Genomic DNA, 16349 nt, shown 5'->3' on the forward strand with positions numbered 1-16349 from the left:
TTTCGCATAAAAATGTCGATGTAACCATCGGCAGTCATAATATCGTTGACCTGCGCTAAGTTTCCCACCCCAGCCCACGACAAACAGCCCTGCACTATTAGGCTTCCACTACCGTGCTTCATAGTCGGTTGAAGATGCTGGTCCTGGAGGCTCTCGTCGCACTTCTGCTACATTTGGAGTCACAGTTTCTTGTTAAACAGCTCGAATTTGGACTCGTTCGACCAAATATCGAGCTTCCAGAACCCCAACGGTCTGTTGATACGGTTCCTCGCAAACTGAAGTCTTTTTTGATGATGTTGCTGATCATCGGTCACTTTTTGGCGAAGCAGCTCTTCAGGGTCTGGTCCACCAAGTGTCATCGAATGGTGCGATTGGAAAGGATCCAACGATCCAACGTTTCTAACGTGGGTTTTTTAACTGCCCGGATGATTACCGTGCCCGTTCAGTCTTACGTTTCGGTCGATCGGCCACGCTGCCGAGCATCTGATGCTTCCGAATGACCAACTAGACCGCACCACGGCTTACCTCATGCTTTCCAGTAATGTTTCGTTGTAACTCCTTACGCTGGATGTCACGCACAATCAAATTTCGAACCTGTGTTAAGATTTGTTTTCCACCTACTTTCCGGAAGCTTCCTCAGCGTCAAAAACAAGTCACTACATACGAAAAGTTGACTAAACAGCTACCAAAAATTATGTTTGTGTCAGATGTAAACAGGACACGTAAAACAAATTTACGCAAGTGGATTTTTTATGTCATATGTGTATCTATTTTTGATCCATCCGAAAAACAGTTGTACGTTAGCGGAAACGTTTCAGTACATCATATATTGTCGATTTAGCCATTTTCAGCGATTTCGCGGGGTTAATACCTAACCACGCAGGATTTTTAATGTGGGTGTTCAAAATCAAATTTCTGCTCTCGACTTCTCGGCTTCGGAATTTTTCGCCATCGAACAATACAGGTTTTCCGAGCAATTTTCTGTCAAAAGATTTCAGATACGTCTACTACGACCGCTGCTATAAAATGAACAGTGATTCCGGATGTTTTAAGTTTTATTGACACCTTGACTGATACTGTACCTTGTTTTCATAAATTTGACTAGCGCTGCTTAATTACTTAATGTCATTTTGATAAAGGTGCTGCATTAGATTTTTTTTATGTAAAATTTGCTATTTATTCTGATGAACGTGTGATCCCAGAGTCGTCATTGGTTTGAGGCTCAGATTCAATGAGCACATCGGCGTTATTACCGTCAAAGCTTTCCCTGTGTTGAGATTCATTTGTCGTCATGCGTCCAAGATCACCGATATTCATACTTTGAAGACGTTGTACTGTTTGTTACGTAGTCTTACCGATCGAACGAGTACAGAGAAAGTTCATACGTTATGTCCTGAGACGTCTTTCATGGAACGATCCAGCTAATCTTCCTTCGTATTCCGACCAGGGCAAGCTAATAGGATTGGACTCATTAGGTTCCAGGCGCACTACAATGCAGCGAATATTAATTCTTGTAATTTTTGACTGCCACGAACTTCTCACACATTTTCCGCTAAACTTTCTTCCTCGCCGTTTTCGGAACTCATCTCAATTGGCAGTCCCTTATTATATAAAAAAAAACTACATGAACCCCTTTGATTTATGTATGCGCCTGTAATGATTCAATGCAATGTATAAAAAAATAATATCATCTCCCACCACACGGCATAAAATCACACATGGAAGCTTCTAATGTAATTTTTGTTCTCAATTATCATTTACAGCCCAACAAAAACTGGCGTTTTCTCAGGCGTTTCTTCTAAGGTGACAGGTTGGCTCGGGAATGCATCCATCCCCTCAATGCCAGCGATGCCATCCATGCCAACGGTTTCAATGCCAGCGATGCCCGCAATGCCTTCCATGCCCTCGATACCCGGTCTGCGAAAGGCCAACACAACGGACGAGAATGGAGGCATTGCAAACGAGGGCCTAGTCACATCGCCAGAAAACACGAATCAAGCCGTTGCCGGATCGACGGACGTAGCCGACGAGGAAGACCGGTCCAGGTATATTAGGTAAATGGGCCGATACATAATTGATTGAAATTATGATAGTTGGAGAGGATAGAAACAGAAAGACACTTGAAGAAAGAGGGGGACGAAATACACGTTTTGTCTAGTGCAGAATGTGAAAAAGCTGATTTGCATCCTCATTCAATCAATCGATTTTTTCACTCCTGTGTGATTAAATGCACATTGATTCGAGAATGAGAACAAAATGAAATCGAAATGCATTTGATTATCATCTTTGATTTAGTCATACTTGTCTGTAAAACTGCTTTCTTTCAAGATGTAAATGGGTTTATCTTGTTTGGAGTTCTAGGTTATCAAATGTGATCAATTTGGATGTGTTGAAACGATGTTGTATGGCCGTTTGGAAGCGGTGTAGGGATTTACATCTGTAGCTTCTATGAGTTTTTATCAATGTGTGATCAAAGTGTACAATTATCCACTCCTATCTCCACTTATATTCAATCACTTTTGTTTCATTTCAAACTTTCCATTCAGCCAAGACATCTTTCTTCAATTGTTATAGTTTGTTTGAAGATTGTTTTAATGAAATGATTACTGTGTACAAATGACATTGAATTCAAACAACGCAAATGTAGACAAATGGAATTTCCATTGTTGTAGAAGTTTATTCACATTGTTACCTAGAATAATTATTTTTGCTTCACAATCATTTGCGCTTTTTCAAATTTTATCCCCTGTCAAGTGCATCTTTATATCACCTATTCATAAATCATATGTTCATAAGTTCCTGAAGAATGTATACGACTTGGACATAAGTGGGTCAGATTTATTCCCTTTTTCGTTTTCTTCTCACGAGTGTACACTTGTCATTGATATACTCTTTTGGGAGAAATATTTCAAGCTTCTTGTTGCTTTAATCATGATTTAGCAAACATCTAATTGTTTCCCATTAATCATTTGCGCTTTTTCAAATTTTATCACCTGTCAAGTGCATCTTTATGTCACCTATTCATAAATCATATGTTCATAAGTTCCTGAAGAATGTATACGACTTGGACATAAGTGGGTCAGATTTATTCCCTTTTTCGTTTTCTTCTCACGAGTGTACACTTGTCATTGATATACTCTTTTGGGAGAAATATTTCAAGCTTCTTGTTGCTGTAATCATGATTTAGCAAACATCTAATTGTTTCCCATTATTCCATCCAACACACCCTTCCGTATGGTAGACATCAAACCCAATTTAACCGTTCGCACATCCCATCTTATCGCTGCTCACCTAGCAAAAATGTTCTGTTTCGTGAACTGTTAGCTTTTTACTTTGATTTGTTCTATTCTCAATTTATTTATAAACAATCGTAAGCACTGTAACGATTTCGAGCAAAGAGCTTATTAATTAATAAATCAAATATATAAAAACCAATCATGTAAAATAATTAACTCAAAAGTTAGATAGAAGATCACTACAATTTCTTCATTTGTGTATGGCCCATTTGAAATCTAGTTTTAAGTGATATTATTTGAACATACTTGTAGATTAGTTTTTATTCGATTTTTATTATTTCGACTTCACATTATCACATCCGAATACTTACAACAATAGTTTCATATTTTACATTGATCATTAAGTAAATCAACACCACTTGCGTTACCTGGAATCCATTTTCATGTAGGATTGAAACTAAAACTGATCTTCATGACCTATATTCAACGATTCGCATAAAGTACTCTAGTGGACTACAAAGCATTTTTATTTCTATCAATATACATTTCAAAACAACAGCATTTTACATTGAGGTTTATTGTTATATAAAAATACCAATTTTTGCTTTAGGTTTGACATTGTAAGTAAATTGAGATTACGCGTGTTAGCTGAGGCCGTAGGCGTTTCAAAAGAACGAGTGGGATACATTTTGCACGACATTTTGAACATGAAAAGCCATCCGCGCGATGGGTGCTGCGTTTGTTGACCATCTACCAAAAACAGCGGCGCGTTGATGATCCATTACCACACTCCTGAGTCCAATAGACAGTCTGCAGAGCGGCATTGAGGCATATTTCGAGGACTTAGACGTTTCGTACTACAGAAAGGGAATCGAAATGTTGGAAACTCGCTATAACAAGTGTATTGCCCTCGAAGAAAACTATGTTGGCTCAGAAATGCTTTGCTCAAAAAAACGATTGTTGCCTTCGAAAATTCCGGGACTTTTCAGCCCATGTAGTAGACAAATATGTTTTTGTGCGAACGTTTTTTTGTGTGATTCAGATTCTTATTTGATAATAAAATCGCACAAAAAGGGCCGGATAATAGGATTTGTCCAAGCCATTCGTTTCTGCAATCACTTCCTCGTTTGAATAAAATCTTTTTCCCGCCAGCCATTCCTCGAAATTGAGAAACAAATTGTAGATCGGCGAAACCAAGTCTGGAGAATAGGGGGAATGTGAAACGAGTTGGAACTCTTTTTCCGTTAATTTTACTACCACAACTGCTGAGGCGTGAGTTTGTTCGTGATGGGACAAAATCGCTCGACTTCCTCGATTGGAACGAATGCCAAACACAAAGAAACAGACCGAGATGACTGAAACTTTTTGTGTGTTCTGCCAAGAAATGCTACTCAACAAAAATAACCTCGATACGCGCAATTAGTGTCATCTATCTGACTTTGCACGGACTTTTCAAACGATTTTCGTAATTATTTCATATTTATGGGATTATTTATTTATTTATAATGATACTACATCCCATTGAGAGATTAGATCTTCTTCACAATTTTTCGCCAATAATCCCGATCCATGGCTGCAGTTCTCCAACTCCCGGCTGCACCGATTCTTGCCAAGTCCTGCTCCACCTGGTCCAACCACCTCGCTCGCTGGGCTCCTCTCCTTCTTGTTCCTACCGGATTCGATGCGAACACCATCTTTGCAGGGCTGCTGTCCGGCAATCTTGCAACATGCCCTGCCCATCGCACTCGTCCAGCCTTGGCGACTTTCTGAATGCTGGGTTCGCCGTAGAGTTGCGCCAGTTCGTGGTTCATTCTCCTTCTCCATACTCCGCTTTCCTGTACACCACCGTATATTGTTCTGAGCACTCGGCGTTCGAAAACTCCAACCGCTTGTGAGTCCTCTTCAAGCATCGTCCATGCTTCGTGCCCATAGAGAACAACCGGTCGAATTAGGGGTTTGTACATGGTACACTTCGTACGGGGTCGGAGTTTGTTGGATCTCAAGGATTTGCGGAGCCCATAGTAGGCACGACTTCCATTGACAATGCGTCTTCGAATTTCACGGCTGTTGTTGTTAACAGTTGTTATCAACGAGCCAAGGTAGACAAATTCCTCTACCACCTCGAGCTCGTCGCCGTCGATCACAACACTACTACCAAGAAGAACTCTGTTGCGATCAGTCCCTCCAGCTAGCATGTATTTAGTCTTAGACGCATTGATCCCAAGCCCAATCAGCCCTGCTTCGTGTTTCAGTCGGGCATACAAGTCGGCTACCGTCGCATGTGTTCTTCCGATTATGTCCACGTCGTCGGCGAAGCAGATAAACTGACTAGACTTGTTGAAAATCGTGCCCCGCATGTTGAAGCCCGCTCTCCGCATAACACCTTCCAGCGCCACGTTGAAGAGCAGACAGGAGAGTCCATCGCCTTGTCGAAGTCCCCTGTGAGTCTCAAATGATTCCGACAGTTCTCCTGAGATCCGCACACTGCATCGCACACCGTTCATCGTTGCCTGAATTAGTCTTGTCAGCTTTCGGGGAAAGCCGTGTTCGTCCATGATCCTCCATAGCTGTCGTCGGTCGAGGATCTGCCGCAGTGTAAAAATATGGTTCGTCGTCGAGCAACCGGGCATGAATCCGGCCTGATAACTTCCCACAAATCTACTTACTATTGGCGATAAGCGGCGGAAGATATATTTATGGGATACTGTTCACAAATTCACACGTTCAAAACATCGTCATTTCACGTCATTCATGTAAAAATATCGAGCTTTGTGCTTCACTTCGGTCATAAAAGTTTGTATAGACTTGTCAGTAACGTTACCGGCAGCTCTGGTTTAAAGTTGTTGGAAATGTTTGGCATTTTTAGCTCCTCTGCTTCTCTCCAGAAAGCGCCCGATTCATCAGAGTCAATCTTTCAATTGACTTTTCCTGATACAAGTTAGGATTGCTTGCAAAACATGCTATTGTTTGGGTAATTCGGGGTGTACGTGATTCAGCCGTTGGTTGGATGTTTTGTCGACTTTGTTGACTTTAATCTATAACCTTTATTTGTCTCTTGGACGAAACCATTCCTATTTTTCGAGCCATAGGGCGTTTAGTCGCTATCTCCCTCTACGGCTCGACTATCTCACTTCATTCTTCCGCATCAAATGGGCTTCTTTGCATTTTGAAGTGACTCCACTTAGAATGAATTTTTCTCTCTCTCTCATGTATCACTTATGCATGGCTCGATATTTGAGTTTAATGTGGTTTGACATATACTACAGGTGAGCTAGATTTTTTTGAGTGCTCCCGTGGCCGAGTGGCTAGCGTCATAACTAACATGCCGGGTGTTCGGGTTCGATTCCCGTTCTGGTCGGGGGAATTTTTCGCCAAAGAAATTTCCTTTGCACTGTGATCACGCGTATTCTAGAGGTTGCCACTCAGAATGCATTCAAGGCGTGTTATTTGGCATAGACATCTCAACTAAGTACTAATAAAAAATGACGCAAGTAATACTACGTTGAGACGGCGAAGTTCCTCTAGGAACGTTAGTGCCATTGAAGAAGAAGAAGAAGAAGATTTTTTTGACGTAGGACTACGTCTAACCTTTCAATATAGGGGCCCATTTCAATATTTCGGTGTGAAAAAGTGTTCAGTTTTTGAACGCTAATACCTCCTCAATTAATGAATGTATTTTGGTTCCAAATACACACATTGATAGGAAATATCCTCAGCAATTGTTTATATGCTATACATCACGGGTTTTCAGCTCATATAAAGTTCAAATTGATGAAAAATTGGAAGAAAGATTTCCCTACTTTCCCATACATGTCTGCGCTCCCGCGGTAAACAGCTATTCATTACAAGCAACCACGGCGACGAGTGAAACGTATGGACAAGGTGAAGGAGGGAGACAAAAAAGAGATTATAAATAAATAAAGGCGGTCGCTACAACGTTAACTATATGGCTATATAAAGTGAGCGATGGTGGGGCTTGGCCACATTCTATCATCGGACGCCAAGCAGGAAAGACGCTATCTTGAAATTGATTTTCATCATAAGAGATATCGCTGCATTTGCCGGGGATGTATGCGGTACGATACCGCAAGAGTGAGAGACAGGAGTATCAATGGGATGTGGAGCAGGGGAGCTTATCGAAGTGTGTTAAAAGCGGTGGAAACGTCGCGCCGGGTGAATGAGTGACTAATCGCGCTCGATTTGATAGAATGCTGGAGTTTTTAAACGGTTTTATTTAGCTGTGACATATTTGTATGTTTGTATTTAACATGTTTGCCTATGGCGCTGTACCACATTAATTAAAATTGGGCCCCTTTCCTGTTGACCGGTTGATCTGAAATTTGGAACACACCTTTATCTCTGCAGTCATTATAAAACTGCGTATTTCATGATCTTCAAAATCCAAGATGGCGACCGCTACAAAATGGCGGATTACATATTTTCTCAAAGCCCCATCAATATGGGTATCAAATGAAGGACTTGACTAGTAGAACACATTTATTCATGAGGAGTGCAAAGCCCAATTATATCACAATACCAGACGGTAAATTCCTATTGCGATATGCTTGCCATCAAGTGTGTGTTCGTTGCCGGCTGAACAATAACCTCTACAGCATTTGCACCGCACGACATTTGCAAGACAAATTTGGATTTTTTCGTATTTGAATCTAAACGTTTGAGTGTTTGCTAAGTGCTGAGGTCTTATTTTATCCTTTGATTTTTTTTCTGTAATTTTGTACATGAAAAGTTGGTCATTCTGGGATCTGTGCTCCATGATATTCGAATAATGGACACCCCTTGGACACCCTACGTCTCTCCGGTTATGTCCCCGACATTACCCACCCGTCTTTTTTGTATTGTACACGAAAATTACCCACACGTATAAAATGGCGTGCAGTGTTGTTCTCAGAACCACTGACAAATTTGTGAATTTTGTTGATATAAACCCGTTTTTCTGCATGTTTTTTTGACAAAATTGAACTAGGAGACAAAGTGAACTAAAATTTGTTTAGAATTCTTCCCAAACTGTACGCTGTATATTAATACCGACGCGAGGATTTTTTATATCTGATAACTGTCTAACTTAATTGGTTTGAGTTCACGGTGGGTAGAAAATAAACCGTTCATAAATGGCGTAACTACTTTTCGTTTCACTTTATATGGACCCCAGAATTTGCGAGCGTAGTGTGCGTGATAGTATGCGCTGCCAAAGCTACTTTTCACGTTGTGACGTCAATATTTGTGTTCAATTGTCTTCTACATCCATGTGAAAACGCTTTTTTTCTTCATTTTTATCAATTAAAAACAGATCTTTTCGTGTAGCTCCCACTGAATATACGTATAATGTGACAGTGTGCAGCGGATATTTGTGAAATGATGTCGCAAAAGAAGAATAAAAGTGAAATTTTTGTGTCACTTTCACTCTATGTTTCCTTAAAGGCGAAACAAACAAATTTTTGTTATTTTCGCGATGATATGATGATATTTTAAAGGCTCCCAGTACCGGTGTATGTGATTTGAGAAAAATAGTTTACAATTAAGCTACATTTCATTGGAAATTCTGCTATTTCCGAGGATTACGAATACGACTGTTCGCTGGACGTTTTCGCTCCTTAAATGGTGGAAGTAAGTCACAATACAATTATCATCTATTGAAAAAATCAGTTCCAAGATTTCATGAGCATTTTGGCTCATGACATCATCAAATTGTGAGTTATTTAAATATTGTTGCGTTTCTTCTATATACATTCCATATTGAATGCAAATAATGACGACGCCATATTTTGTTTATTAATGCAAATACACTTTGCCTACTGCTCTACCTCATATGTAACTCATTGATATGGACATAAAAATAAGATTGTGTACGCGGGTAAAGAGATTCGTGTCAGGGGGAAGTAGAAGTGTGGATTGAAGTCAGTTGAATGAAAAGGCAGATTTGTATTTATTAGTCACGTCATTTAGAATAATCATTGACTAATATAGTTCATCAGTCATCCTCGGTCTCAACGCACGTCAATTCATTTTCTAGTAGTGACGTATTAAATAATACGCGAAGGGGTTGAATCAAGGTGCGGTTTTTCAATCGAATGGAAGGGATACAGTGAGAGGAGATCTATATGAATGAAGCATGGCCATTCGTCAAAACAGCTCATGAGGCCGCGATATTCGTGTGAAGATATGTGTTGTCAACCATGACTGATTTGTTTATGTTCGATCGAATTCAAATGAATGAATTGATTATTTTCAGCACTGATCATGGGTATAAATGCCTCACAGAAAAAAGCGTATTTTATATTAAAATAAATGATGTTGGTTCTTCGAGTCGAAAATATTTGGTTTGTCCACATTTTGAATGCTCTAGTTCAGCGCACCTGTGTCAAATCAGGTATTCAAATGTTTCAAAACATATAAACAAAATTGTCTTTTTCATGATTTACAATAGTTTTATAGGATATTTTTACGGTTTCACATGTTTTAAAGGCTTAAAATATCCACCTTCTGTTGGTGTCAATGCGCCCCCCATTTGATCTAACTTTTAATCAATTACCAGATGATCGTCTGGTATGTATTCAGACCTTTTATGGGTTATAACACTTACAAATATTGTAAACATCATGCATCTCGATAACCTCAATTCTGATCATGGTTTGTCCAATTCACTGATGTTGGTTTGTCCACATGATTACTATGGTAACCGCTTGGGCACATTGAGGGTTATTTGCTTTGTTTTCCTGTCCTTCGCGCGACGCAAAAATAAAGTTTCTTTTTGTTGAGCGCTGTTCATCTCTAAAATGCCCGAGAAAAGGCAATACAGGGAAACTTCGATATAACGTACCCTCGATATAACGTCACTCGATATAACGTACATTTTACCTCGATATAACGTACACCTTTTCAAAGTGTAAAGGAAAAATTTTTTCAATATTTTTTTTCTGATAGAACAATGAATTAACTGTATTGTGATGCTAAAACAAGTTTTGTACCTTCAATCAATCTCGATATACAGCTGGTTTTGTGATTCCAGATTCTAAATGAATCAGGCTTTAATCAACAGTACGAAGGGAAACATCATGAGAAAGGCTGACTTCGTCTTCTGATTGAAGTTATTCATTAACTTGACTAAAATAGCAACACAATAATGTATTATAGACTACGTTTGTGAGTACTTTATTATGCTTCGATATAACGTACGATTCGTTACAACTTACAATTTTGAAAATGAAATGTACGTTATATCGAAGTTTACCTTATTCTGAAGAAATCCTAAATTATGAATGGATCAATATGATGACAGTAAACTCAAGTAAAGAAAAAATGCAAAACATTAAAAAAATGAACAATTTGAACGCCTTATAGTATTATTAGCAACTAGAGACTTGGGGCTTTTCAACAAACACAACAAACGTCTTGATTGCATGTGATTTTCATAAAGAAAAATCGATTTGCATTTATTAGTTGCGTGAAAACACCCAAAATCGGACAAACCAACATCCTTATACATTATTTTTTCGTTTTCGGTTTTCGAAATTCATTCTGCGGTCAATGTAGTGATAAGGAATCGATTTAACGAGGATAAGGAATCGAGGCAGCCCAAGCCATCAAGATGACGCGATCCGAGTCAACCGCCGACTCGACGTTGGAAGCGGCGGTTTCTCGCACGCAAACCTGTGTTTCACTGATCGCCCGGTTAGTTTGAAACATAGGATACGGCCCTTTACCGAGGGCTGACCGAGCTTTAGCGCGCGACAGACGGCATACGTTTGCCCGTTCAATTTTTGTTTTGGAATATATCATTCATTGCAATTCAAAACTATTGAACCACTATCCGAAGAAATTTCCACAATTATAGGTATTTTGGTTTGTACATTTAACGCGCAGAATCATTACTCGCATACTTGCTCACGGCATCACAGATCCTAGTACAACTGAAATATGTAATTTTTTTGTGAATCGAATCGAGCGGTCGATACTATCCCTATCACTATCAAACTAAGATTTTTTTTTGTATTTTATAAATCGAGAGAATTGTATCAAATCAAGTCCATGCTCGAACTTCATGTTTTGCGATTTGTATAATTGCAACGTTTCTAAAATGCATTCTCAATGCAAAATATCAGCGATGCGGACCAAACCAAATGAGATTCAACAAGCAACCAAACATCTTCAAATGATAGATGCACCGATCGCTGCGACTCGTTCGATGCGACCGACTTGCTCGGCAACTATGATAGCATAATAGAGCTAGAGCATAGACACTGTATTTTGTTTCCTCATTCAAACCTCACAGTTATTGTACATCTTTGATGCACTCATGATCCTAATCTTCATGTTGCATTATCCTTCATTCAATGTCTACGGTACATTTCAGACCATTTTGTGATCTGATGATAGTGTTTCGAATTTATTCACAGAAACCTATTTAGTGATATTTTGGTTCTTACTTCTTGGTTGTTGGCAAAATAACTAAAGGAACACGATCGATTACCCTTCTCTCTGCGATTACCCTTCTTTCAGCGCTGGGTAGATAGTTGCATTCAAAACTCGTCCTACGGTTGTTGTGGAGCACTGTGAACTCCTATTTATTCATTTTTCGGCGAAAACTCGTTTGGTTTTGGTCGATTCAGCATTGATCTGACCTTTTTGTCTAGCCGTAATTAAGCATTCCTCTCAGTACTTGCCCAAGCTCTGCACTTCTATAGATTTTCCGACATTCGGCATTTGGGCGGGGTTCACGTACAACATCGAACCTCGCTCGTCCTTCACTCTTTTTCTTCAATATGTGCTTCACAATTGATCTGTATTCCTCAATTGTTCAAGGTATTGCCCCGATTATTCTGCCTGGGAACCACTGTGGAATTTAAGTAGTGACAGATTGCCAAGTCCGACTGGAATAGGCAACCCACCTCATGCTGTTACAGAAATGCAGTAGTTTCTTCTGTAGGCACTCCTCTTGGTATATGGTTTAAAGTTAAGTTAAGGTAAAGTTTTGGTTTTCAGTCCCCAACTGCAAATTGCTTGCAGCGTTGTGACACCTTTCGTTTGACAATACTGAAAATTTGGTAGGTAGCGCCATTTCTGAGATCCAAGAAGAGGGTCGGTCAAGGCCACCCTTCCCTACATAAGGTATAGAATGAAACTGAAATAAATGGGATACCCACTTATGATTACATTGCGTCAATCGATCGAACATATTGCGCTGTATTTTGAAAACACCAAGTGGTCTATTTTCCCCCATTACGAAGCACGTAACTGGCCGTAATCCGCTTCGAAGTTAGGCAATGAGAGTATATCTGTCTGTTTGATTAAATTGTGGCACTATTTCACATAAAAACTATAGGAATTGACCAAAAATCTATTATTTTTACATGATTTCAATCACCTCTTTGCTGAGAGTATATACACGCAATACAACCCAAATTCGTTTCATACTTTTGAAAATATTCCATCAACCACCCGGCATGATTCAATACAAAATACAAATTCTACAAACATTCTTCCTTTTTTCTTCTCATCCACAATTCACTTTGTTATTTTTACAGACAACAGGAAAGGTACAGTTTTGTTCAAAATATTCTCAGCTTTACATTTTACTACTGTTTCAAGATAATTGTATTTTTGTTTTTGCGTATTCATGTTCCACACTAGTATTTATAATAGCTTCGTACAAGTTTAGACCCGCTTATTCAAAAATGCAAATTTCATGTGTTCTGTTTTCGATTTCAATCAGCCTATATTTACTGCAGGGACGCTACAAACAATTTTTCAACTACTCACCTGAATAGGTTTGATTAGCAACATAGTTTTTATCGTTTATGGAACACCAACAGCAATTTATTTTTGGTTCGTAAATCTCCAATAACATACACACATACATTAATATTGCGCAAAAAGTCTGCAATAGAAGATGAGCATAAGATCGGCTTAAGAATTTGCTATAACGCGGTGATTTACAACACGGTGTGTTTTTTTTAATTGAATTTTTTAGTTTAATTGAATTCGTTTTAAAGGCATCATGCATGTTAATGGTTTCAGGTATGTCTGAAACCATTGAAAATTGATTCCTCCAACGATTCTCCAACCAAATCGATTCCCATATCCATTCAGCTGGGTAATTATTTCATTGAGTTTCCAGGGTACATGGATTTTTTTAAAGCCCAAAGCTTGTATACGGCTTGTTGTATTCTTGGAGGTACTCCAGCATTCAGCTTCTCCATTGTTGACCTAACCGAGGTTTTTCAACTTTTTTTGCGGGAATGAAATGTTTGGATTTCATTTAGATTTGATTGACTGAGCTCATAAATACGCAACTTATGCCCAAAATTAAAGTAATGAACGATTATTAAGAAGAAAAAAAGAAACAAGTGTCTAAAACGTGCGGCAATAATATCGTACTCTTTAGCAACGGACTGACTATTCCAATAAAACTCAAGTAAATGGACTTTTAATTTCCTTTGCTTCGATACCCCCTTCTTGCAATCTCCATATCGCAGAGTGTGAACAATTTTCTGCCATTCAGATTGAAATCCGGCGCCTGATTGGAACTTTGTAAACTTGTACGAAGCATCGACATTCGAAATGTACTTATTTTATAACAATTTTCAACTTCCCACAATATTACACTTTATACACGATAGTTATTGTACGTATTTTAACCTTGAGGTAGCTACAGACACACCCTTTCTGATTTTTGCCTTGTTCTCGTATTTTTCACCTTTACATATTTTTGGACATTTAAACAAGAATAATAATTCGAATTTTTCTAAATCTTCTCTTTTTGCCTTTTTTTTCGAAGTACAGTTTTGCGATCGAAACACAACTCTGTTTTTGCCACATATAGTTAATTTCATACCTTATTTCCTAATTATCTCTCCTTACTTTGCTAATGGTACCAGTGCTACCGGAGGGGCAGATTCACGTCCTGCAACAGGGCCAGGAACACCAACGGAGGAAAACGCCGGGCAAATTGGACAAGGTAAAGTACAGTCATGTTTCACTACCATGCTTCTCCATTTATGTATTGTAAATTTTGCAGTTACTCACAAAGTCACAGCTGGAGCAAAATCGATCGGATCGTTCCTGTATTCTTCGTTCAATAAGGCTGGCGATAAGATTAAACACTTGAAGGATAACGTAAGTGAACAGTTTATAGAAACCGTAACTTAGTCTCCGCCTGCAAATTTTACAAAAATACACAATTATTTTCAATTATCTCATCTATCCAACGAACATAGTCATGAGAAATTGTTGGGCCGGCTTCAGCGAAGGTTGGTCTGTTACTGACTCAATTTTCACCTTGTGGCAAATCCTCCAGAAATGCCGTGACCACAGAAATGATTCAATAACACGAAAAGAGCGATGGTGAATCGTAATCAGAAATAGCTACCTCGGGATGCTGACCAGACTGGTTAAGGCTACGATGGATAGAATGAAGTGTTGTTTGCGAATATTGGGTGGGTTATCTATTAGGGTCCGATTAAGCAGTAGTGTAGTGATTGACGGCGTTGAGTTCAAGGTAGTGGACCAATTTGTCTACCTTGGCTCAATAATGACCGCCCACAAGATCTGGAGGCGCATTATCAATGGGAATCGTGTCTGCTAGGCCATGTTCTAAAGACGTCAAGGCCAAAGATAATTGTGTTTATTTGTTTAATAAATAAACACAATTATTTGCGAATGAACTGCAAAGTTTAAAGCCTCTTAAAAACAAAGAACCAACCAACTAAAGCTGGAACACTATCAATTGCTTTTTTTTTTTTTTTTTGAAAATAGCAGAAGTTCATCGATTACTTGAAGAAGGTTATGGTGCCAAAGCACCTCCGCATATAACATGTCAAAAGTGTAGATGAATCAACAGTGACCGCAAACCATGATCAGGACATTCAAAAAACTCGAAGGCAATGAATACCATTATTTGTGAAAAATCAGCCCGAATGTTAGAAAAACATGACTTACTAAGCAGCTTGTTCCAAGCGTTCACATGATAGACTATGGCCATTTTAAAGGAAAATGTATAGCACATAAATTTTTTGAAGTGCTATGCACAACCATACTAAACCATACAAATCGAAAAGCTCCTTATTTTTTTTTCGCTCCGTCGATGGTAACACTGCATTTCACACTTTGGGAGGATAATATTCGGCTACTCGTTTAGTCTGATCGTATGGTTTTTAATGTCAAAATGTACAATTCACAAGAACGTGTATTTTTAGTGAAATCGTATAACTCGAGCAACCAAAGCCTTCATGAAAATTTGTGCTCTTATGATAAGAATTTCAACATTTCTCGTCGTCGATTACCTCCTCTGGTGGTTCGTGAAGGACCGTTGCTATGTTAAAAAGCCACAAAATTTAGAGAAACTTAAAGAAGAAATAACTCGGATTTTAAACAGCATCGAAGTCGTAATGTTAGAGTTGTGCATGAAGAATTTTGTTCACCATTTAAAACGCGTTATCGAAAAAAGGGATGGTCACAACGAAAATGTTCTAAAATAAGCTTTATTTTCGTTTTTTAAAACTAAAAATCGGTTCACTTTTGTATAAGTTATTAAAATTTGTTGCGTGAGCGTTTAATCTGAAAGACCCTGTATAACATGTTATTCAATAGAGGTGGCAGTCCCATAAGGTGTAAAATGACATCTATTGAAACAGAATCCTAGGTCCCCTTTATGTCCAAGAAAACTGAACCCACTTACTTTTTTTCGTTGAATTTCTGGTGAAAGCAACGCAAGATAATCATACGGCCCCTTGACCCTATGGAACCGATATTGTGTATCTGAAAGTAGGCAATTTGTTTCAACCCATCTATCAAGTCGGAACTAGGACATTTTCGCCAATAATTTTCGTGAACAAGACAGTATTGCTATTGGGCGGTACGAATTGAAGTCGTACGCGGGTTTTCCTGGTTTTTGAATAGATATAACTCGTACTTTTTCCAATCATCCATCCGCAATATCAAGCTTCAGAAACCAATTGAATAAATTCAAATGTTTCGTCACATCAGGGTGGTTTTTCAACCATTTCAACTTAATCCGAGCAGATTTGTTACATGAAAAAAGAGCGAGAGGGAATTCTACCATTGAAAACTCAGAATCAAGATTGCGCCTATCCTGTG

At 38.8% G+C, this 16349-nt stretch overlaps 1 protein-coding gene across 13 annotated transcripts in view; it reads left to right on the plus strand.

The window, feature by feature from the left end:
- LOC129780030 (synapse-associated protein of 47 kDa) overlaps positions 1 to 16349 on the plus strand; it is a 57371-nt gene that overhangs the window by 18433 nt on the left and 22589 nt on the right. For 11 of the 13 annotated variants that reach the window (XM_055787887.1, XM_055787886.1, XM_055787884.1 and 8 more), the window contains exons 3-4: positions 1764 to 2054; positions 14132 to 14369. In XM_055787887.1, the coding sequence (XP_055643862.1) occupies positions 1764 to 2054; positions 14132 to 14369 (529 nt within the window). The remainder of the gene's footprint in view (positions 1 to 1763; positions 2055 to 14131; positions 14370 to 16349) is intronic. The other 2 variants (XM_055787892.1, XM_055787891.1) reach the window with 2 other exon arrangements.

Source organism: Toxorhynchites rutilus, chromosome 3 (genome assembly GCF_029784135.1).
Source record: "Toxorhynchites rutilus septentrionalis strain SRP chromosome 3, ASM2978413v1, whole genome shotgun sequence".
NCBI lineage: Eukaryota > Metazoa > Arthropoda > Insecta > Diptera > Culicidae > Toxorhynchites > Toxorhynchites rutilus.